Source organism: Juglans regia, chromosome 3, assembly GCF_001411555.2.
Source record: "Juglans regia cultivar Chandler chromosome 3, Walnut 2.0, whole genome shotgun sequence".
Lineage (NCBI taxonomy): Eukaryota > Viridiplantae > Streptophyta > Magnoliopsida > Fagales > Juglandaceae > Juglans > Juglans regia.
The window spans coordinates 14,442,273-14,466,414 of NC_049903.1; the positions used below are offsets into that span (position 1 = coordinate 14,442,273).

The 24,142-nt window shown below is 33.3% G+C and overlaps 3 protein-coding genes across 5 annotated transcripts; 2 read left to right on the plus strand and 1 right to left on the minus strand.

The window, feature by feature from the left end:
* Positions 1 to 1,528: 1,528 nt before the first annotated feature.
* On the plus strand, positions 1,529 to 4,854 carry LOC108993916 (40S ribosomal protein S4-1-like). The gene is made up of 5 exons (XM_018968970.2): positions 1,529 to 1,656; positions 2,704 to 2,781; positions 2,899 to 3,079; positions 3,660 to 3,757; positions 4,196 to 4,854. The coding sequence occupies exons 1-5, from the start codon at positions 1,654 to 1,656 to the stop codon at positions 4,628 to 4,630; spliced, it is 795 nt and encodes a 264-aa protein (XP_018824515.1). The 5' UTR covers positions 1,529 to 1,653; the 3' UTR covers positions 4,631 to 4,854.
* A 6,573-nt stretch (positions 4,855 to 11,427) lies between these two features.
* On the plus strand, positions 11,428 to 15,102 carry LOC108993928 (galactan beta-1,4-galactosyltransferase GALS3). 3 transcript variants are annotated; one of them, XR_004801102.1, is made up of 3 exons: positions 11,428 to 12,832; positions 13,959 to 14,516; positions 14,636 to 15,102. XR_004801102.1 is itself a non-coding variant. In XM_035688136.1 (2 exons), exons 1-2 carry the CDS (start codon positions 11,604 to 11,606, stop codon positions 14,317 to 14,319), a joined length of 1,590 nt encoding a protein of 529 aa, XP_035544029.1. In that variant the 5' UTR covers positions 11,428 to 11,603; the 3' UTR covers positions 14,320 to 14,570. The 3 variants fall into 3 exon arrangements, 2 of the variants coding, with proteins under 2 accessions (XP_035544029.1, XP_018824528.2); XM_035688136.1 differs by lacking the exon at positions 14,636 to 15,102 and having other exon boundaries at positions 13,959 to 14,570; XM_018968983.2 differs by lacking the exon at positions 14,636 to 15,102 and having other exon boundaries at positions 11,429 to 12,832; positions 13,974 to 14,570.
* Positions 15,103 to 23,681: 8,579 nt separating this feature from the next.
* LOC108993892 lies at positions 23,682 to 24,128 on the minus strand. The gene has a single exon (XM_018968946.1). It carries the CDS (start codon positions 24,126 to 24,128, stop codon positions 23,682 to 23,684), a length of 447 nt encoding a protein of 148 aa, XP_018824491.1.
* Between the last annotated feature and the right edge of the window lie 14 nt (positions 24,129 to 24,142).

Below are 24,142 nucleotides of genomic sequence, written 5' to 3' on the forward strand. Positions count from 1 at the left end.
CAAAGAAGGCTGCGTCTTAAATGATTGCTTCTACAGTTCACACAACTATGCGAACTGTGATGCTACCGTTGGAGTAGATGGATGTTAAAGGTGCACTATAGATAATTGTCCTAAAATATTTTCTGAAAACGAAAATATTGTAAGAAGATTGGCATCAAACGGCCTGGATTGCAGCTCATCAAGTTCGCTTATGACGGCACGTGGAAACCATGCTCCGATGATTGTGAGATGGGGTGAGTCAAATCTAGAAGATCTGGAGGTGGAGAAACTACTGGTATGACATGTGTAGCCATTGGACTCGTTTGGCGAGGCTGCGCTTGGCAATCACACATGGAACAAGGCATGCGTGAGGATCACACGCTGAGATTTTAGCTAAGGTTTTGCTTCATCCTGGTAGATCGACGGCTAGGGGATTGCGTGGTGGGGCGTGTGCAGATAGTCGATCGTTGTAATGCGGTAGATCTTGCCAAAATCAAGTCAGTGTAAAGGAAGGATTAAAAATAATAGCAAAAAAACTTATGAACATATATAGGTACTGGAAAAGAAATGGAGTGGAGGAACTTTTATAGAGAGAAGCGGTAGTTTATCTTTCTAGAAAGGAAAGCAATCCATCAACTAGCCGATTTTTCTTATTCTCACAGTCGATCATTTCTGGAAAAAGTGGACATTTTTCAATTCCAAATTATCATATATTTTCATTTTGCACCCTAAACTATTGATATTTCAGTTTACAACCTAAATTATTTATATTTCTTAGTTTGTGCCCTCGGTTAAAATCGTATCATTAAGACAGAATGAAAATTTGATCAATACATAATAATCTAAAGACTTTTGTTATATATAATCATTTTTATGTATTTTTTATACACTCTACTGATGTGATTGGTCAAAATAATTATTTTATATTAAAAAAATAATACAGTCAATCACATTAATGAAATATATAAAAAATATACAAAAGAGACTGCAGAATAATTTTTGTAATCTTAATAGTCAAATCGTAATCAAGTCGTGCACATGTTGTAAAATATGATAGTTGAGGGTGAAAATTAGAACTCATAAAAATTTAGAGCGTGGACCAAACAACAAGCGACGGTTTGTAGATGAAAAATGCGATTCCTAGTTCTTTTTTCATATGCTATTTTCCTTTTAGAACATGAAAATATCACTATAACTACCTTATTAAAACAAATAATAAATATTTAAAATATTTAATAATATAAGGAATATTTAAACAAAAAACTAAAGAGAAATTATAAACATCATTAAAAAAATTTAAATAATTCAGCAAATATTGTTTTTTAATAAACGACTAATTTTGATTTTCACCCTTTTTCTTCCTTTAACAATCCATAAAAAAGCAATAAAGTTTATGAAAGTCCTTTTATTATATTAAATAAGAGAACATTTTTATTCACATGTACAGTACACAGATGCAAGTCCACTGAATAGCACATTGAGTGGGCCTGCTTGGGTAGGCCCAACCCGAACGCCATGATCCAAACACTTTCCATTAGGTTAGGGTTTCCTCACAATAACTCTTATATGCGGCTATACCTCTTTCTTAATTCAAGGTTGGCTTTGCAGTGACGGAGAGCATAGAGAGAGAGAGAGCAGTGGAGGCGGCGGATTTGCTACTACTTCCCCCACAAAATGGTTTGCAAATCACTCTTCGTCTTTTTCTTCTTCTTCTTCTTCTTCATGTTGCTGTAGTTTGTGGTTTGTGGCCATTCGAAATGGACCAAGCTATCTTTTTTTCTCCCTCGGTCTCAATAACTTCATATGGAATACCCTGTTCTTGTGCTAGTTACAATAAAATCAGGCACTGGCATGTACTTGAAAAACTTTGATGCGCAAGTAGCACCTGCTAGATCATCTGCATTGAATCTAAGAAAGATTTGTTTTAGCTATATTCAATTGGATTGATTAAAGATAACAGTTCATTTTTTTTATAGGTTCTCATGTTTGTTAGATTTCTTACATCTTGACCCCCCGTCTCTAATTTTAGTTGATCCGAACTTACTGTTTGCGGAATGTGTGAATCCCAAAAATTTAAACCCACAAATGGGCAGTGTTGTGGCTAAAATGTGAACTTTCTACCTGTTTGCGAAATTTCAAAAGATTTATAATTAAGTTTGAGCAACTATGAAAATAGAGTACGTTATCAAATGGCCCAAACACCATTATTGAAAAGATTGGAACCTGTCTACAGCTAGAAGTTAAAATTTTATCAACTATATTTCTGTTTTTGATAGGTGAAATACATCAACTATCTAAATCTCTAGACAACATCACTTAATTTCCACAACTCACTAATTGCAGACCTCAAGTTATTTTTATGGGAACAAATAAAAATTGTTTAATGTTGATTGTGAACGCATTTGATAATAGATTTACTTTTCCTTTACCTGGGGATTTTTCTGTTTTATTATACTTAAATCTTTAGAAGTCACTTAACTTGTTGGGTCTGGGAGAAAGCATAGACAAAGAATGGAGCATTTGATATATGATTGTGTCTTGTAAGCGGGTATCGTTATTTGCCTATATGGCTGTGCGTGTTGCCCAACCATAAATTCAGAAAAAATAGTGTGGCCTTGTAGTGAGACATGTAAGCATATTGGGTGGATTGCCTTGCTGAAATATGCTGCATTTATTTGGTTGTCTAACTTAATCCATTTTTCTCTGTGCGTGTGTCTACAACAGGCTAGAGGTTTGAAGAAGCATTTGAAGAGGCTCAATGCCCCTAAGCATTGGATGCTGGACAAACTTGGTGGTGCATTTGTAAGTAAAACTTTGTACCTGGTTTCCCCTGGAATGATTTTTTTCCCTTTGTCCTATCTCTCATTTGCATATTTTTGGCATTGGTCATTTTTAATCATTATATTCTTTCTTTTCTAGGCTCCAAAGCCTTCATCTGGACCTCACAAATCCAGGGAATGCCTGCCTTTGATCCTTATCTTGCGTAACCGTTTGAAATATGCTCTCACATACCGTGAGGTCATTTCCATATTGATGCAACGACATGTTCTGGTTGATGGCAAGGTTAGGACAGATAAGACATATCCTGCAGGTTTCATGGGTATGCGCATCATAACCTTATCTGAACTATTATATTCATTTTTCTATCAATTTAGCACATTAATTTTTCATGTACTTATTGAAAATTAATTTTTCATGGGCGGAATAGTCACAAGCACAGAAGTTGGTATGATGTAAATGTCTATGTTCATATTCTCTTGCGATTTGTAGTTATATTTATCAGTAGATGCTATTGCCACTAGGCCAAAGGCATCTACATCATGCAGTTACTAATTGGTAGATGCTGTGTAAGAGAATGTTCAAAATATATTTATATATAGAAACACATTTTGCAATAGCATTTTATTTGGGTTTTCAGTCTCGTGTGTACTATGTGTTATGCCACTCTTGGGAAACCAAAAGGTATAACCTTATCACGCAAATTTTCCATGACTTGACCAATCTGATTGGTGAGTGGCTGAATTTATGTTCAGAAAAGGGGGAAAAGTGGCTTGATTCACAATTTGGTATTGAGGGTTATCAATGTTTCATTTCAACTTTAGTTGTTCAATATTTCTTTGTTTTTAGAATTATCTTCTCTGATGTAATTATTTTTCTTACATTCTGTCTTTCTCTGACAGATGTTGTTTCAATCCCTAAAACCAATGAGAATTTCCGCCTCCTCTATGACACTAAGGGCCGTTTCCGTCTGCACTCAATCAGAGATGATGAGGCAAAGGTTATTTTCTTCAGTCACTCAAATAAATTCTCGAGATTATCTTTTGCCGCTGAGGAAATTAATCTAGATCTATAACAGATATAACAACAAATGGAAGTTGCATGATTCAGTGGGAATAAATATCACTGTTGTATGTAATAGATGAAAGTAATGTGTGAAACATCATCTGCCCAGCTATTTTGCATCCCAAAATTGTTGATAACTGTACATCATTTAACTTTGCATGGGTACAGGATATCAGGAATTTGTGTGAGATATTTTCGGAGATCACATGGTATTTGTGAAATAATAACCAGTCTTTTGGTTGCTAAAAAATAATCAGTCTTTTGGGGACGATCAACATGTTTCTACTTTTTGTTCAATTTATTTTTGGGGTGAAGATGGGGTTCAAACGTTTCCTGTTAGGTTTATTCTGATCTGAAAGCATCTACTCTGCAGTTTAAGCTCTGCAAAGTCAGGTCTGTGCAGTTTGGGCAAAAAGGCATCCCATATCTGAACACCTATGATGGGCGAACCATCCGCTACCCAGACCCTCTCATCAAGGCCAATGACACCATCAAGCTTGATTTGGAGAGCAACAAGATTGCTGACTTCATCAAGTTTGATGTGGGGAATGTGGTCATGGTGACTGGTGGAAGGAACAGGGGCCGTGTTGGTGTAATAAAGAGCAGAGAGAAGCAGAAGGGAAGCTTCGAGACAATTCACGTCCAGGATGCCACAGGTCATGAATTTGCAACTCGTTTGAGCAATGTGTATACCATTGGCAAGGGGACGAAGCCGTGGGTATCCCTTCCCAAGGGTAAGGGAATCAAGCTGTCCATCATTGAAGAAGCCAGGAAGAGGCTTGCTGCCCAAGGTGCAACCACAGCTTAAATTCGATATGGTTGAAAATAACATTGAGATTGTTATTTTCATGGTAGTCCGGACCACTTAGCTTCATATTTCATGCTCTAATTATGTTCCCCCGTTTATCATGTTTGATACCTATAATTTAGTTTCTAAGATTTCTATCTTGAACATTATTTGACACACTTCTTTATGCTTGTCTGCGGTGGTTTTGGTTTTCTATAAAAGCTCTAAATTGGGTGTTCATTTGATTTTGGTAATGTAAAAAGTTAAATTTGATATTTGGATGATCCAAGTCATGAAGCTTTGCAGGTTTTCCATCTCCTGCAGAAGTATGGTCTGGCCTTGCAGTTAGAAAAAGTAGGAATTGCTCTGACAATCTACATTCTACACCCAAATTCACTTTGTGCCTGGTGTATTTTAGCCTCAGCTCTACTTGCATGCATGTTGATGCAGATCACAATTAACTCATAATTATATTTTTACTGGAGTGTTAATCCTATCCAATTTTATTTAAATAATTACGATATCTGCACTGTAACAATAAGCTACTTAAACAATGCTGTAATTGTCTTTCATGGGTTCTCACTAGGGGTGACAAATTGTGTTTTCGGGTGGTGATTGTGTCGTGTTAAGTCATGAATATTCAATTATATAGGTCAATCTAAACCAAACCTGTTAAGTTAAACATGTCAATATTTTGAATCTTAATTCATCTCATTTAGATAACATGTGTCGTGTTATTCATTTTAACCCGTTTAATAATTAATTAGAAATATGTTAACTCGATACAATTCATTTAAAAACTCGTTTATTTTATGTAAATGAGATGAACTAAAACAAGTAACTCATTTTACTTAATTAATATAATTTTACATAAAAGTTAAAATAAATATTTATTAATAATCACAATATCTTAAAAAATATATATCAATATTTTTCAAATTTTAACATATAATAAAATTAATATTATAAACTATACAATAACAAATATGAATATAGGTATAAAACTATAATATGAACAATAAAAATATCAATATACTGATAAATATCAATATGAAAATATTATAACTTAATAATAATAAAATTTTAATTTTAAAATAAATTCTAAACGAGTTAAAATAGATTGATTTCGGATTAAGGAAGTTATCATATTATTGATTTATTTATAAATCATGTCTTAACTAGTCAATTCATTTTGACCTCAAATCAATAACAATAAATTTAAATCCATTAATTTCATATTATAAGTTTAGAGATCGTATCATATTATTAAGCTTAGTTTCCACCACAGAAATTAAAATTACAAAACCTAGTTAGCACACGCGGGGGCAGCTGCACCGTTTATGCTGCCTCCTCCACAGTGTGCAGTATCACCACACAGAAAAGAACAAAAGGTCAAAGTAATTGCGACAAACATAGCGGAATAGACGTTGTTCGAATTACAAGAAGCAAGTGTCACTTCATACGTGATTATACAATCTTAACTCTTACGCACGATTGGGGTTGTGGGTGAATCATTGATGAATTCGATTCGATTGAAAATAATTGAAATTAACTGAAGATATAAATCAGTTTGAATTAAAATGAGTTGATTTAACAAGACGCGAATCAACTCCAATAAGTTTTATTTTTAAATTTTATTACTTTTTTGTTGTTGAGATTTTTTTTTTTTTAGTGATGTGTTGATCTCCTATTGGATGGTGTCAAAATCTTAGTGTTTCATTTGTTAGCCAATGCAGATGAAAATATCTTATCTAGAGTTGTACCGTACAATAATTTTGACTATCCAACCACAATATTTCATCTCTTAAAGCACTCTCATTGGATTAATCAAAGTTAAAGGACAGTTTTGATGAATGTAAGAGAAATTTAACTTTTGACTATTCTATTTACATAAATCTCTGCATTGGAATATCTATTTTTTCATTATATATTAATAAAATAATATAAGATAAATTTAATTTTAATTATTCACATCAAATCTCCACATTAGATTATATATTTATTCATTATATGGTAATGAATAACTAATAATTTCAAAAATATTTAATTTTTTTAATTATTAATTTATTTAATTTTATCATATTTTACTATTCTACTTATTATATGTTAATTAATAATTATGTTCTTATTAAATTAATATATTACTAAGTCAAATTAATATATTAATTGTAATAAAATATGTGATAGAAAGAAAGAGAGAGAGAAATAATTAATAAAATATGTATTTGATGTATGTATAGTAACCTTCAAATTTGAAAAAACTTTTGAAAGTCACTGTAGTTAAATTTCAAATATTTGGAATTTGACTAATCCAATATGAGCATATTTTACTCTTTAATAGCTAAATACTCATTGAATTTAACTTTAAACTAATCCAATGAGAGTACTCTAAAGTCTTGAAAATATTGACTTAAATAACCAATAAATAAATAGTATAAAACAGTGAAAATTGAAATGAACAGTGCGTGAACAATGTCAAACTGACGTAACAGTATGTGAACAGTACATTAACAGTGCACGATTCATGTACTCATAAAACAGTGGGATTCACATTTTTTTCAAATCCCAAAAATTAAAAACTACATCATCTCATCTCACTATCCAAACATACATTTTTTTACAAACTATCTTATCACATCTTAACTCAAAAGATCTCACTACTATTTAGCCCCTTTTGGATCGAGAAATGATTTCAAGTCATTTCATCTCATCATTATAATTTTTCTAAATTTTCACATAAAATATAATAAACAATTCTAATTTTTCAAATCTCATAATAATAATAATATTAAAAAAAATATTATAACAATATTTTATTCAACTTTCATCTCAACTCATCTCATCTCATTTCAACTCTCAATTCAAACAGGATTTTAAAATATCTCATCTCATTTCATCTGAACTGTCTATCCAAATTGTGTCTTATTTACACCATATCCATTTTTAAGATTTTCTCTTACTACTTAATATATCAAACTTTTAAACTATTTTGTTAATATCTAATTTTATTATATAAAAATATTAATTTTCTTATATATTATTAGTTTGGATATTGATAATATTTGATCATGAATTTAGTTGTAATTATGAATGATTTATATAATTATTTTTGTATTATATATAAAATTTATATTAATTGGATTAAAAAATAAATATACATGTTAGCTCAAATCATTTATATTAAAGGGGGTTAAAGATGTTGAAACGGGTTTAAATAGGTTAAATAAATCGTGTCCAGATTAATCCAATAGAAGTTAATTACTAAATGAGTTAAGGGGGTTATTTCTTGTCACTCGTTATTTATATAGGTCGTGTTTGAATTTTAGAGTAGGTCTGCAACCCTACCTGGTAAAGCCAGGTTTGCACCCGACCCGACCTATAACCCTCATCATAAAGCCCCAACCCGAACCGACTCGACCCAAATAAAGCAAACCGGGTCGAACCCGTATGACCCGACCTTTAAAAAAAAGTTGTTCTCCTTCTCCATACTTTCAGAAACAAAAACTTACATTTTTTTCAAAAAAAACAAGAGAAACGAAAACTGATTCAGTTTAAGGCATCGAAGGAGAATTCGTCTTGGGATCGAAAGAGAAGATCTCACTGAGAAGGTGAGGCATCACTAAGCCTTGACCTGCCCAACACTAGCAGCAACGGCGGTGGCAGTAGATCTGTAAACGGCGGCGTCTAGCTCGAGTAACGCTACGCTGAAGGCAAAGAAGCAAATTTGTAAATAGCAGTGTCTAATGGCATCTTCTAGACTCTTCTCTTCTCTTCTCTGCATAGCAAGCTCAAAAAAATTCATCATTTTTTGCTTCTCTCTCCACTCGGGGGCTCCAAGACAATTGCTAAGGAATTTAATTTATGGTGGACGAGAAGAGGGCATGGGGTATTGGGTAGAAGGAAAGAGATGGTCTGCAAGAAAAAAGAGCGAGAGAGAGAGTTGACAAAGATGAGCTTGGACTGACCATGGCGCAGGAGTACGGAGACAGTACGAGCGTCGAGACGAGTGTTGATGCTATTGAGGATGGCACCTGACATGGGGACATCTAAACAAAATTGGTCAAAGGTTAAGTACTAAATTGTATCTCCATGCAAGTCATCTTCTTAGGAATTGAGTGTATTTACGTCTTTCTCAATGTGACAAATCGAGGGTATCTTCAGCACCTTGCTGCATCAAGATTGAGCATAGTTAGCGAGATTTTGCTACATTGTTGGCTTTTGGTTGCGAGTTTTAACTTTTTCCATTTCATCCTCTATGTTGATTTCAAGTTCTATTTTTTTACTCTTGATTTTTCTGTAATATTTTTGTTGCTGAATTCTGATATGGTGGTGAAGGTAAGATTGATAAGATGAATGCGGAAGCTTCGCAGCGGGGACCAAGTCCAAGGACTAAGTAAGCAACTGGTTAGGGTTTGAGGAACTCTCAGACGAGTTGTTACCAATTAATAAACCCATTAATTTAGTCATGTTGGAGATCCGCTCAAGTAATACCCGATAAAAATACGGTTCGGTTCGGGTTAGCACAATCAGATTCAGTGGGTGCTTGGGTTACATGCACACCTTTGTTTTAGGGTCTAATCATTTAATTAAACAAATCATATTCGGATTGACTCATATAATTTAATACTCATGACTTGACACAAGATGAGCACGATCCACGAATACAAATTACCATCCCTAATACTCATGACTTGACAAAACTGGTAATGTCATACTTGCATTTTCACTTCTAACCGATTGATATTTATCCGAGGAAGCTTAACTGCATCCCAATTCTCAAAAAATGTCTTGTAATTTTCATAGGGTGAATTATAAGGATTGTTCTTTAAAAAGCAGACACTTTTTCCTTGTTTCTTGTGTCGGTCCCATTCAATTATGGCAGTAGCATGGATACATGGTATAGCATGAGCTGGACCTAAACATCATTATTTCAATAATAAATACTAGTATCACCATTCTTTTTGTAAATGCTAGCATAAAGTTGTTGAGGCATACTTAAACTTTAGTTTAGGGACAGCCTATATTAATCAGCAGCGTCCTTACATCTTATCCCATTCTCACTTATGTGTCCAAAATATTGTACATTTTTGTCCAAATTAAATGCTGATCTTTGACATTAAACTAAAACTTGAAATTGAAAATGTCATTTCCTGCTAAGAACCTGATAGCTTGATGGTATAGTTTTTTTTTAGTAACGTTTAAACTTATAAATTAATATAATTTAATGTAGTATGTCAGATTATAATTTTTTTTATTATAAAAATATATCTATCATCTCGTATGAAAATACATCAGTTGCATTTACTTTTATAAGATTCTTTTGTAGATGTTGTACTTTTATATCTTTCTTTTTTCTCATTTTGAGGTTCTAAAGTTTCACGAAGAATTTCTAAGCCATCTATTTTTTAAAATAAAAGAAAAAAAATAAAATGCCTTACATATAGGTATACATAGAAAATGAATAATTATAAAAAATTACAAATTTTTGTTTTTTTGTTTTTTAATCTAGATTAGCATGTCGTTTGATATTTGTTTGGTAAATATATTTCGGTGCATTTAAAAATGTACAGAATGGGTGGTCAATTCAATTCCGCTTGATTGAAACATGCGAGTCTAGCAGGGGTCCAGGTGGCACAACTGAACACGCGTCGCACCGATATTGAATATAATTGTTTTTTAATAAAAAGAAGGGTTCCACTGGCGTTGTCGTTTTACTTTGTTTGTGGGCAAAGACAGACCGGGCGGTTGGACAGACAGGCAGACGTCCCTACTTAGGCCACGTATCACCGCTATTTCTATTTGCATTCAGCGCCCAAATCTTTTATCGAAAATTCCCAAACGGACCTGATATTCTCAGTTCTGGCCCCTCTTTAATTTAAAAATTCAGATAATGAGATGGGATATTTTGGCCGTCGGCTTAAGATGCTTTCCAAAACATACCCGAAGGCCGATGGTAGAATGTTGAAAAATATTGAACAATGTAAGGGGCATCTTAGCAATGAATTGTTTGAAAACAGGAGACTCGGACAACTTCTTTTGGCGTGAATTTTGACACGGCTTTTTTTTGTCTAAATGCAGTCACTTTTGACATTATTGTAATCAGTAATTCATGCTAATTATGCCCTTCCCCTGTTAATCTCTCTTTAATTCATTTTTTTTTTATGTTTTACTTATTTATTTTTTATAAGTTGAGTTTTAAATTCAGATTTTTTATTTGAAAGATGTGATCATATGCTATGAGATTATCAGACTCTTAACTTATATTTTACTTATTTCAACGATAATTCTGTCCAACCTCACTGCTCATAATTTTATTTGAGGAATTGTTATATCACAAGAAAGTTCCCAAAGACATAAAGACATGGTATCAATCACATTCATAAAATCATTTAAAAATATATACCTTTTTAAAATATCTTTGCTTAAAATGTAAACAAGTCACTTGCTTTTAGTACGAGATCAGAATATATATATAAATGAAAAAATAAAAATATTTTCTTTTTATATAAATTTTTTTTATCTCAATAAACTATTTGTAAAGCTTCAATTATATAAATTTTGCATAAATTATTTAAAAAATGTACATTATATAAAACTATTATATTGTTTTAATAAAATTTATTTCTTTAAAAATACTTTATGCTATTTTGTTTTTTTTTGTTTTTACATAAAAATATAATCCCAAACTAAAAATATAAAACACATGGTAAGTTAAGGGTAGAGAATTTGACAAATCACAATGCACCACGACAGGGATTAGGATTTACTTTGTCCCGTACGTCCCCAATCACAACACAAAATACGATAATTAAACCGCAGAAATAGAATGTTTCAGACACTGGAGAGGAAGAGTCAGACCGACAGACACAGTCAGAAAGAGCGAGCGGAAGAAGAGGATTCCTTCTCCGACTCTTCTTCATCGGCTTCTTCTTCTTGTTGTTGTTATTCTTCTTCTTCCTCCTGATCATCTTCTTCACTGACTGAAATACATATCATGAGTAAAAAACTGGGGAAAGAGAAAGACCAGAAAGAGAAGAAGATGTTTGTAGTTGGAGTCTGGAGCTTTGCTAAAGAGGTTAAACTGTTGTTAACTGCACTTTTGATCCTCTGTACTTTTGCCACGGTTCTTCAGTTCCTTCCTTCTCGTTTCACCATTTCCACCTCCGATCTCGGCGTCTGTATCTCCAGGGTCATCTCCCCCACCACCACCACCACCACCCAACTTGCCCCACCACCCATTGCTACTTCCTCATCAGCACTTGCTTCCCTACTGGCCCCACTTCCTTCTTCTCCACCACCACCACCTTCTATGGCTCCGCCTCCTCTTCTCCAAGAAGATCGGACGCTCGAAAATGGCGTCATCAACCGGGGCTTCAATCCTTACGGTGCGGCCGCCTACAGTTTCGTCACCATGGGGGCTTACAGAGGAGGCCTCAACACCTTCGCCATTATCGGCTTAGCTTCCAAGCCCCTCCACCTCTACGCCAAGCCGACATATCAGTGCCAGTGGATCCCCCACCTTAACTCCTCCGAGCCCATCTCCGCTGTCGGCTACAAGATCCTCCCTGACTGGGGCTACGGCCACGTCTACTCCGTCGTCGTCGTCAACTGTACCTTCTCACAACCCATCAACACCGAGAACTCCGGCGGAACATTGCTCATCCACGCCTCCACCTCCGGCGGCGGTGACCGCAACTTCAACGTGACGGACACCATCCAGGCCTTGACAGAGTCTCCCGGATCCTTGAGTCTTTCTCTGTTTACTTCAAAGCCCAAGTACGATTATCTGTATTGCGGGTCGCCCTTGTACGGGAATCTGAGTCCCCAGAGAGTGAGGGAGTGGATAGCGTACCATGTGAGATTGTTCGGGGAGAGATCGCATTTTGTGATTTACGACGCGGGTGGGGTTCACGAGGAGGTTTTGGAGGTGTTGAGGCCGTGGATGGAGAAGGGCTTCGTGACGTTGCAAGATATAAAGGAGCAGGAGAGGTTCGACGGATATTATCACAACCAGTTCATGGTGGTGAATGATTGCTTGCACAGGTACAAGTTTATGACTAAGTGGATGTTCTTCTTTGATGTGGATGAATATATCTATGTGCCTCCCAAAAGCACCATCAAGACGGTGCTCGATTCGTTTTCCGGATACACCCAGTTCACCATTGAGCAGATGCCCATGAGCAGTAAGCTCTGCCTCTCCGAACCTGCCGGCAGAACCTACAGGTACATGCCATGCATCATGCTCTGTATTCTTGAGAATTGTTTCTTTTAGATCTCTTAGCATGATTTTAGCTGAGAAATAACAGAAATTTCTTGGATTAATTAATAGAAAATCTTTGAAATTTGGATACTGGAATTTTGATGATTGAATCGACCTGATATATATCTGCAGATGAGAATTTTTTTTCTAGATATTAAATTAGTTTTGTTGAATTGGCGTGACCATGTAATAGCTCAATTGAAAGAAATTTACACGTATGAGAGTTTAGATTGTAGTTTATAATTTATTAATTTGTCGTATGATCAATTGACTGTTTTCCAGTGTTATCAGTTTTTAGGAATTAATTTAATCTTACTTTGTTTCACATTATAATTATCTTATATATGGTGGTTGAGTGGTAGGAACAGTACTTTTGCATTGATGTTGAACATATTCAGGGACCAAGTTGTTTCTTTTTCCCCTTATTTATTTCGAAATATGGACACTTTCGTTTAGTCTCAGAATAGATTCTTCCTTCGCTTCATTGGTTTAGGGAAGGTGGAAATGGGGTGGATTTGAACTTTGTTCTAAAGTGATTGCATCTTTTGATATATGGGCTACTGTTAAATCCTATTATAGTATATTTATTACACATCTTTGTACAAGGCTCCTTTTATTTTTGGGAAGGAGCCGTCAATCAAGGGTGTTCTCTTCACACTTCAGAAAATTAAGATACACGAAAGAGTCTTTAAATGGTCAAATACGACATGATTAGAGTCTTGCCAGGTGTAATGAAAAGGAAACTTATTTTAATGCTTATTAACAGCCACAGGTAATTGAGAGGTAGTACTGGGTCTTAGGATAAACCTTCCCATATTGTATACTGTTACCGTTGGAGTGATATTGATGTATGATTTTAGCTGGATGGTTGATTGTTTGGTTCCATATGAGATATATATACAGATCCAGTACGCAGTATCCTTAGTAGCCGTTGGCTAATGGAAACAACAGATAAGCCAAGAAGATGGGTTTTCAGAAACAATCTGAGTTATCAATTGTCTGCAATGTCATAACTGTTTTGTCAACTGCATTTGGCATTTGAAATAAAGCATCTTGTTCACATCCTTTTTTGTCTTGTAATTTTGGAAGATGGCCGAATTTCAGGAGATGGGGTTTTGAGAAGCTTGTGTATAGAGATGTGAAGAAAGGGATTAGGAGGGACCGCAAATACGCCATTCAACCGCGCAATGTGTATGCCACGGGGGTTCACATGTCGCAAAACTTTGCTGGTAAAACAACCTACAAAACGAATGGACGGATCAAATACTTTCATTACCATGGAACCATCGCGGTAAGACGTGAACCATGCAGGAACCTCATCAACTCGACAGGGATCACTTTCGACAAAACCCCTTATGTTATGGACACCACAATGAGAGATGCTGCTGGGTTTGTGAAGAAGTTCGAGCTAAAAATGATTGGATCCAGGTTACAGAGGACAAGACAGTGACACCATTCTTTTTTCTTTTCCCTTCAAACTTTTGTACTATTCTCTCCGTTTTTTTTTTTTTTTTTTTTTGAGGTTACATTAACAGAAACTGATTAGGTGGTTTATTTTTTGTAAGATAGCTTATGAAATGGTACAGATACGGGTATAAATGAGCTAGCATGTATGAGGGACAGAAGAAAAGAGCATATATATTAGAGGTACTGATCATGTACTTGCATTCTTTATATATGTAAAGCTTGATATTCATTGTTTTATACAGAAGCATTTGAATAAGTTGTATGATTAATTTGATTTGATCATCGGGCTTGTCGGCAAGGGAGAATGGTCACTGTTCATCCAACAAAGTAAAAAGGGACCACACACATCCAGCCTCTGAAGGTGGCCAATGAGCTGTGCTGTGCTGTGCTTGCGCGCCTGCTACCTCACTTTATCATTTTTTTTCCAGAACTTGTGGTTTCTTTTGTTCATAGGTACCGAAGAAAAAGTGAGGGAGAAAGGGTGGAAAATGATGCTTTGTCGATGAGAAAGGATTTCGGTGTGTTGGGAATAATATGCAAAGGGAAGAAAGTCAAAAACGGCATGTGGGTGACACCACAGCCCTCTTTCTAATGTCTTGTCATCTAAATTCTAACTAACACGAGGAAAAAAGTGAGGAAAGGATGAGTACGAAAGAAGGAATCATGATTTTTGTGTGAAATTGCTGTGGTTCTTGAAGGCTTGTATCCATGTTTTTTTTTCTTTGGTTTGAATTTCTCCTCTTACTTACTTGGTGATCTGCTACATTACAATCAGAAAGAAAGGATTTTTTTTTTTTTTTTTTTATACGATATCTATTTTTTTAGAATATTTTATTTTTTCTGTGTATTTTAAGTGTCCCAAATTTATATATTTGTATAAAAGGCCATAGGTAGAAAGCTAAAGCCATAACATTCTTTATATGCTTTTTGAACTTTGGGTCTTCTATCTTTATTTCTTTAAAAGAAAGTAACAAAACATTTTTTGAGGGATCTTACATTCTTACTTGGGGTAGGGGCTTTAGGTAGCTGCTACCCAATTGAGCCGCCTTTGTTCTCTCTTCCTTTCTTCCTTCATCTCTTATAATTTTTTCAATTTAATTTTTTTTCTTATTTATTTTATTAAATTTTAATTTCTTTTATGATATCAGAGCGATTAATTGAGTCGGCCTGATTCTAATTAAATTGTAGAATATTAATTTTTGTTAGTCGATTCCCTCCTCGGATGATGCCTTCCTCGGGAGATTTTCAACGTCGTTCAACCCTATTTTATTTCGAATCCATATTTATTTTAACATGATTTCACTCTTTTGACTTCATCAATATCAAGTCCATTTGTCGTTTATGAAAATCTCATGCCACACGTACCGTGTTGATATAATCCTTCGACATCTTAATAATCTATCTAAATGACGCGTATTTATTTTTCCATTATATTGACCTCTAAACTATAGGTCGTTTAGCTTCTTGAAAAAACTTCCTGAAAAAATATTAAGAAAAAGAAAAAAGGAAGGATCTAAGGAGCTTGTTTAAAAAAAAAATAAATAAATAGAAAGAAATGGATTGGCCCATATAAATAAATCAACATGGCTCGTTATTTTCAAAACCAAGGTTTTAGAATTTTTTTTATTTAAAAAAGTACCTTAATCAAATTAGTATATAGATCACACATAATAAAATTCAATTTCAATACAAAGTAATGCTCGAAGTTGTGTTTACTTTCATTCTCTCTATTAATTTCCGTCTTTCCCTTTCAATTTTTATTGTATTTCAAGTTCTTTGAGTTTATACAATCTCATCCTCAATTGTTATTCTAGCTGTGTTTGAATGCTAACGTGATCTCAGATAATTTAAATTGATAGGTGAATAGTAGTATTTTGTAGATTCTCTTGAAATGTATTTGAATGTAAATAGGTTGAGATATGTATTTGAAGGGTTTTGTTACTCATCATCTTCACACACCACACTTAATTTTAATTTTTTTAATTTTAATTTTAATTTTTGGTTTTATTCTTTCTAAACTAATTGAATTATTCTACTCATCATTTATATACTACATATTTTGTAAGAGAAAAAAAAAATTATGTTTAACGTGTGGGATGATGGGTAAAATTTTTCGTATTTGAATGTATTAGGTTAAAGATTCAAGAGATGTTGAATATTAATTTGGTTAAGCCTTTTAATCCTTAAAGTTATAACATTCTACCACACTTCTCAATCCAACGTCCATAGTCTATTGATTATTTCCTTTTGACTCGAACTCATAACATAATCTCTGCACTGATACCAATTATTAATGAGATTCAAAAACCCTAAAACGATTGGACATTAATCTTTAGGATCATAACATCACAATATTGGGCATTTTAATCCAAAATAAAAATAAAAAATAAAAAACAAATCTGTGTTTTGGTCTTCTATGGCTATCTAACATATTCACAAGGACCGTTTATTTCTTGGTTCCAAGTAAAGACCATCAGGTTCATGACGATGGAAACAGCTTTCTGGGTCAAAATTTATCTCAAATTTGAAGATGAGTTACCATGTAATTTTTCGTATGATATTAAGAAGAAAAAAGTCCTTAATTTTGATTGTTCCTTAAATTTGTGTTTTGTTGTTTGCTTTTGGTATTGATCTTATGACCAGAGTGTGAGGTGTCCGATTGACAAATAATGTATTTGTTTTCATGTGTGTTTCATCCATCAGTTGTAGGGATTCCGTGATGATCAGATCAGACGACAATAACATTAATAATAACGTACAGATGGTGACAATAATATATAGCTGCGAGGCAGCTTCCTTCCTTATGTACGTTCATTGAAAGAAACCCCCAGCTTTGGATTAGCCTCCAGCATGCATGGATTTGATTGAACTTTGAACTTTGAATTGGCTTTTTCTCCACATTTTGGTTATGCAGAAATTTATGGCTCTCTAGGCTATAGCCACACCATTTCACATGAAGAAAAGTTGAATATATATAGGAATGAAGATGATACATGCATGGTTCGACTTCTCTCGTATTCCAGAAAGTTTGAATAACTAATTTCTCCTGTCATCTTTGATGTGCATGATAAGTGATTTTATATTTCAACTACTTCAATTAAAATTATTTAAAACGTGAGATTAGGAACGGCTAAGGTTTTCAAAAATTTTTAAGAGAAATAATAGTTGTAGTTGTGAACTTGTGAGTATGCAAGTGTTGTACAATCACTTTAAAAAAAATAAATAAATACGGGATTTACATAAAAATTAATTAATTTTTTAATAATAAATCTCATTTTTTTTCAAAATAATTACATAATACTTATACATTTCATGACTGTATAGAACATTACTTAATTTTAAAATAAACAAAATACTGAGCTATTGATAGAGGGAAAAAACAGAAGTTTTTCATTCTTTTAGATGGGCCGTGTGAAAGATAAACGTAAAATTTATATGGGCCCTTTGTAGGCGAAAGATATAGGAAACAAAGTGAGTGAGAATGATTTTATATGGGCTTCTAAGGAACTGTTCTCCACTTCTTCTCCATGGTTCTGCTAGAGGCCCCGCCCCATTCAAAGTGGCATAAAACGGATTTTATTTTATTATTTTTTAAAAAAGAAAGCACTAACAGCACAAAGCTATATGATATTTAATCCACATATGGGGTTTAATTCTTTTCATACACTATCACATCAACTTTTGCTAGATCATGACTTCGTTATAACAGAAGAAAATAATTTGTATAAATTTCGTTTGATTTTACAGATGAAATGAGATGAGATTAAAGTTAAAAGTTAAATAAAATATTGTTAAAATGAGATGAGATTAAAATTAAAAGTTAAATAAAATATTGTTAAAATATAATTGTTTAATATAATTTTTATTTTAAGATTTAAAAAAGTTAAATTGTTTATTTTATTTTGTGTGAGAATTCGAAAAAATTATAATAATTAGATTAAATGAGATGAAATAAGTTGTGAAAAATTGTGAAAATAAACGAGGCCTTAGACGTGCAAAGTTTATGCATGTATTCATATTCTTGAAAAGAAGTGGGATCTATTCAAAAAAATTTATTGTTTTTTTAAATCCTTCTAAACTCTTCTTCTTGCCTTCGACCCTTTACATAATAATGCCATCTACTTCAGAAAATTGACATTGGAGCCTCTGGAATAAACGAGAAAGATGCTTACCTTTTCTCGTGGACAGTGACAATTATACACACATTCCATGGTTGCAGTGTTGAGTCATACATCCAGTTGTTATCTCTACGCTCTTATATACAAAATTAATGGAATGGATAAAGGATATTGTAGGGTTTTTGTTCCTGTTTATGCCCTATCAGTTCTCAACCAAGCCATTTGGGAAAGTTCAGAACAATGAGTTCGATCAAGCGAATGTGATTCTACTGTCTCTTCCATCTTTTGACAAAATCCAATAATCCCTTAGGTTAAGAACATGTTGGACTAGTTTATAAAAGTTTTGAAGAAATTGTTGTCTTAAGAACAATTAATCTGGTTGCTGGAAATTTGACATGTCTTGGAGCATGTTTCAATTGCATTGATCTATGCACTGTTTCAATGAGAAACCAAGTTAGAAGGCTAGATTCCCATTCCCATAAATGCAACTGATTGTTCTAATTCTCCACTCATTTTAACATGCCCCTGACTGCATGAACATGGAATGTAATAGCATAGATCTTATATTGGTCTTGGGTTCCTAATGAGATGGACCAAAATATTAGACCATTAAGAAGTCCATTCTCTCACCCTATGTATAATAGAGTTAATCTATTGGATTCTATTATCTGTTGTTGTTAGGGTTAGAGAGAACTTGTTCCTCTCTCAAGATTCAGCTGCCACTACAGTGAAGTGGAGATGTGGTTCTTTACCTCGTTGAGATAATTTCTCAACCCTTTACTATAACTTCCATAAATTAGTATCAAGGTTTCGATTTTAGATCGTTCTGGAAATGGAGTTTTATGTTTGTAAAATATTGTTTTGTATTTTTGAGTTTTTCACCATTCAAACCCTTTTTTCATTCGGTTTTGTGTGTTTTGGGGTGATCGGAAACTCTTTCTCGGTCTATTATGGTGGTCATTGTTGTGTGGTTCGTCGAATGTCTCCAAAACCACCGCTAATGGTCTCTTTTAGATCTACCGAAAAATGGTGTCTGGTTAGTCAAAATAGTAACGACCAATGTTTTGAATACCGCACCGGAAGCCGTATCGGTCAAGACACTAGAATGAAATATTTTGGTACCGATACTGTTTCGGGATAGTCGATATATGAATAAATTATATATATAAATATATATAAATTATATTACAAAATAATAGTCTATATATGAATAAATTATATATAAATACATATATATATAAAATTATAAATAGCCTAGTCTGAATTGAGGGTCAAAAAATAAGCTTGTAGTTTGAAAAAAAAAATTTTTTTGAAGGCCAAAATTGAGGCTGATAGGTCGGTACAAGCCGGTATTTGGGCCGATACAAAATGTATATGGTACATGTACCGACCCAGCGGCCGGTACGGCAAATATCGGCCAGTACGTTACGAGATCCAAAACAATGATAACGACGATAACAACTACTTATGCTACAACATTATAGAAACTAAAGATTCTATTATAAAGTCGGTATGTAGAGCACACATACTAAAATGCTTATATGACATGATTTGATTTGGAAGATTAATTTTAAAATTAGAATCTTACAAATCAAATATTACCATATAAGTTATGTAGATAGTATGTTTTACACACGACTTAAAAATAGAATAACTTGATAGAAATTGGGTCGTCAGTCCTTTTAACTCAGGTAGGATTTCTTCCTAATTAATGAGAATTGGACTTAATTAGGGCTGTAAAAATAAACTAAAATATCGGTCCGGACCGGCCTGGACTGGTTGGTTCGATTTGGTTTTGGACCGGTTCCTCCATTTTAAAAACGGTCATAATCGGTCCGGTCTGGGTTTTATATTTTCTAGGACCGGACCAGTTCGCATATTTATATATTTTTAATTAATTTTAATATTATATATAATATTTTTTATATTATATATAATTTTTATAAATTATAATTATATATGAAATAATATTATATTATAATTTATATTATAAAATTTTAATCTTAAACATGAATATATATTTGATCATATGTTTTAAATATTTAATTACTATATTATCACTAACGTATAGTAATATTACTATACCAATAGTATTACTACATACTAATAGTATTAGTGTATTAATAATATTTATATATATATTAATATATATATATAAATATAAGAGATTAGAGATTAGAGATTTAATATATATTAAAAATCAGAAAACCAGATTGAATTGGACCAGAATTGATAAAACCGAAAATATCAGTTTAGAAGGATAACCGGTGCGGTATCGGTTCTTGAAAATGAAAAATTGGTATATATCGATTTGGTCCTAAAATTTTTTCAAAACTAGACTGGTTACATCCGTAGACTTTTAGCTTTGCTTGGTCTTGCTGTTTTGTGGATGACCCAATTTTGGGTCTAGCCTTTTAATAAGGAATTAAATTGACTTGGGTTATTTGATTTTTGGGCTTAGGGCTTGTAGATATGATCGGGCCCATTGTTGGGCTAGCATTTAACCTTTTTGGGTTTAAGTTCGTTGGGCTTAATCGAGTCTTATACTTGTGCCCACAACTCATGGGTTGACCTTGACCTTGACCTATTTGACGGCTAACTTGGCCCGATTGATTGTTGACCTGGCCTAACCGATTGTTGACCTGACCCATTTGATCGACCCAGTTGATCGGGTCGTCCAGCTGAACTGGATCTAGATCCCGATTCGGATTCGAGAAAATATAATAATATTATTTATTATTTTAATAATTTCTTTTGAAAAGAAAAAAAAAATTCTTATTTTGTTGTCATCCTTATTTCCTAATAAATAATTAAATAAAATGCATATGGTCATGTATTTATAAATATAGAATAATATAGGCTTACTTGCAATATGGTGCATACTTGCATGTATTTTTTTAAGACTCGTACATTGTTTGCATGCATAAACAATGATTCTGATTGGTTATTTGTTTACCTGTCATGAAACAAATCATAATGAATAATTGAATTTTGTTATTATTTATAATTGGTTATTAAAAGAAGGAAATTTTGTTATTATGCATACTTTTTTGTGTATCCATAATAAATCTTTGTGCTATTCTCCACTTTTGGGAATCATGTTTGAAATGAAAATCATCTTTCCATTATGAGGATATTTATGAGTGCATACTTCTTGCGTATGCATAATAAATTTTTGTGTTATTCTCAGCTTTTGGGAATCCTAGATTGTCTCATTCAAATTCTAGCACATGTTTGAGATGAAAGTCAATGAAAATCATACTTTCATTATGAAGATATCTATGGGTGCATATCTTTTGTCTATGCATAATAAATTTTTGTGCTATCCTCAGCTTTTGGCGATCTTGCTTTACCTCTATAATTGTCTGTCATCTAGATGCCGACTAGAACCAATTAGAAAGACTGGTATGAGTCTCTTACTATTAATTTATTTATCATGAGCTTGGATTTATTTTTTAGGGTGGATGTGCCTGTTCAACTCACCGAAGAAAGCTCTACTGTGGAGAAATCTTTGTACGAGCGTTGAAAACATTCTAATAGAACTTGCATTATGATCTTGAGATATACCCTTTGACTTTCAAATGAATAATAAGGAACATATGGTGTGCAAACTGAAAAAATTAATTTATAGGCTTAAACAAACATCAAGGCAGCAGTATTTGAAGTTTGATGAGATTATCATATGTTGTGTTTTTTTAAAAAGATGTTGTTGATCAAAGTATATATTTGAACCTCAATGGAAGTAAACATGCTTTTTCTTGCGACAAATGACACTGAGCACTTGTTTGAGACAAAACATATGTTGTTTTCTCACTTTGACATGAAGGGTCTTGGTGAAGCCTTTTATATACTAGGTATACAGAAGGTTCGTGAGAGATCTAGTGGCACTCTTGGATCATCTTTGAAACAGATTTAAAACACCTATTGTGAAATGTGATAGGTTGTTTATATTTCAATATCCCCAAAATGATAGTGAGAGAAATATGTTATTGTGACTAATATGAGTTTGTTTGAACCTTCTATTGTATTTAGTTAGTGGGAGTTCTCTACATATGTGTGAATTGTGAATGTTGACTATGTTGCCATATGTTATTGTGCATTTTGTTTATGGCATTAATATAATTGTAACACAAGACATTTATATTTGGTCTTATTGGGCTTCTTATGAAAGTGAGTGTTGACCACTATTTCATATTATTTCTCCATCATACTTGCATCTTACCTATCTAAGTCACGTAATTATGAGTTCTTGTTAAGCTTCACAAATCTTGTAGGTGTATGGTTACTGTTTAGCATGACTAAATACGTACAAACACATTTTGGAGTTGGTACTTTGTGAAGATGCTTGGTTGGTTTTCACTTTGTGATTGAATGATTTATGATGTCCAAGTGAGAGATTGTTTTATTTATTATGGACTAGCATAAATCTTATATTGGGTCTTGGTCTCATGATGGGATGAGCCAAAATATTAACACATGAGGAAACCCATTTTCACCATATATTTATATATAATAGAGTTAGCCCATCGGATTATATACATTATCTGTAGTTGTATGACCAAAAGGAATTAAAAAAATCTTTTATTTTCTTGCGTACGTTATCATGTGTTCTTTTCTAGTAGGGTGTTTTGTGTAGCTTGTGTAAGTTATTTATTCTTTTCTAATTAATAGTAGAACATTAATAGTTTCCTCTAGCTCTTAATTTATAAAAAAGATTGATAGAAAAAAAATTTAGAAAAAAATATATTATTAATTAATAAGATTTTTTATTTTAGTTTCACAAGTTTTTTAGGGCTATAATATTATTAGATACTAATTAGCATATAATTAGTAGAATGGTAAATATGAAAAAATTAAATAAAATTAAAAAATTAAAAAGTAAATAAAATAAAATGAATATTATTTTATTATTAGATAAAGAATAAATGAATAATTGGAATTGGATGTGAATAAGGTAGACAAAGACAAATTTATGTTGTATTAATTAAAACTTGATCAGTTTAACTTTTACTATTCCACGAGAGAGCTCTAACAAAATCAAATGGCACACTGGCATTCTGGACACTAAAATGTATAACGTAAATGACCAAAAAACGAATGTATCAATAAATAAAAAATAAAAAAAATAAAAAGTGGGTGCGATTACATGCTGAGAATAGTGGCTGATACCTTAATTACTCTGTGCTTCTAGGAAAGCGGCGAAGTCCTGATCCCTTGCCTTGAACAATCAAGGCGAAATGCATAAAGCCGTGGAATCAGGGCACGATGTGGAAAAACGAATATGTCGACCCGATGATGCATCTGGTTTTGTGGCCGTTGCGGTTGATCTTGTGGATCCATTCTTCTTGAGAATTCCTTTGCAATCCTTCTCGAAGACATAAGCTGCTGTAACTGGTGCATTTGCATCGTCAGTCACGCTGCTTCGGATTAACTCCATAGGCAGATCGAAATATAGACGTTTGGAGTCTCCGCCCTCTTCACTGCCACGACATATGGCGCCGATGATGCATGCCCACGACCCACATTCGAATTTTTCTAAGGAAACTGTCCTCAATATCACTTTTGTGATGGAAACTTCTTCCTTTCCGGCCTTGACTTTCTTTCTCGTAAGAAAGAGTTGCAAGAACAAGTACAGAATACCGCATTTAAATCCCTTTCGGTCAGGAAGTTGCATGCAGTTATCATCTT

Bases quoted from the DNA above. Each gene is read 5' to 3' on its own strand.
- LOC108993916 (XM_018968970.2), top strand. The intron at 2,782-2,898 runs GTAAGTAAAACT...TTTCTTTTCTAG, and splicing joins ACAAACTTGGTGGTGCATTT to GCTCCAAAGCCTTCATCTGG. The intron at 3,080-3,659 runs GTATGCGCATCA...TTTCTCTGACAG, and splicing joins ATATCCTGCAGGTTTCATGG to ATGTTGTTTCAATCCCTAAA.
- LOC108993928 (XM_035688136.1), top strand. From the start codon at position 11,604: ATGAGTAAAAAACTGGGGAAAGAGAAAGACCAGAAAGAGAAGAAGATG. The intron at 12,833-13,958 runs GTACATGCCATG...TAATTTTGGAAG, and splicing joins CCTGCCGGCAGAACCTACAG to ATGGCCGAATTTCAGGAGAT.
- LOC108993892 (XM_018968946.1), bottom strand. From the start codon at position 24,128: ATGCAACTTCCTGACCGAAAGGGATTTAAATGCGGTATTCTGTACTTG.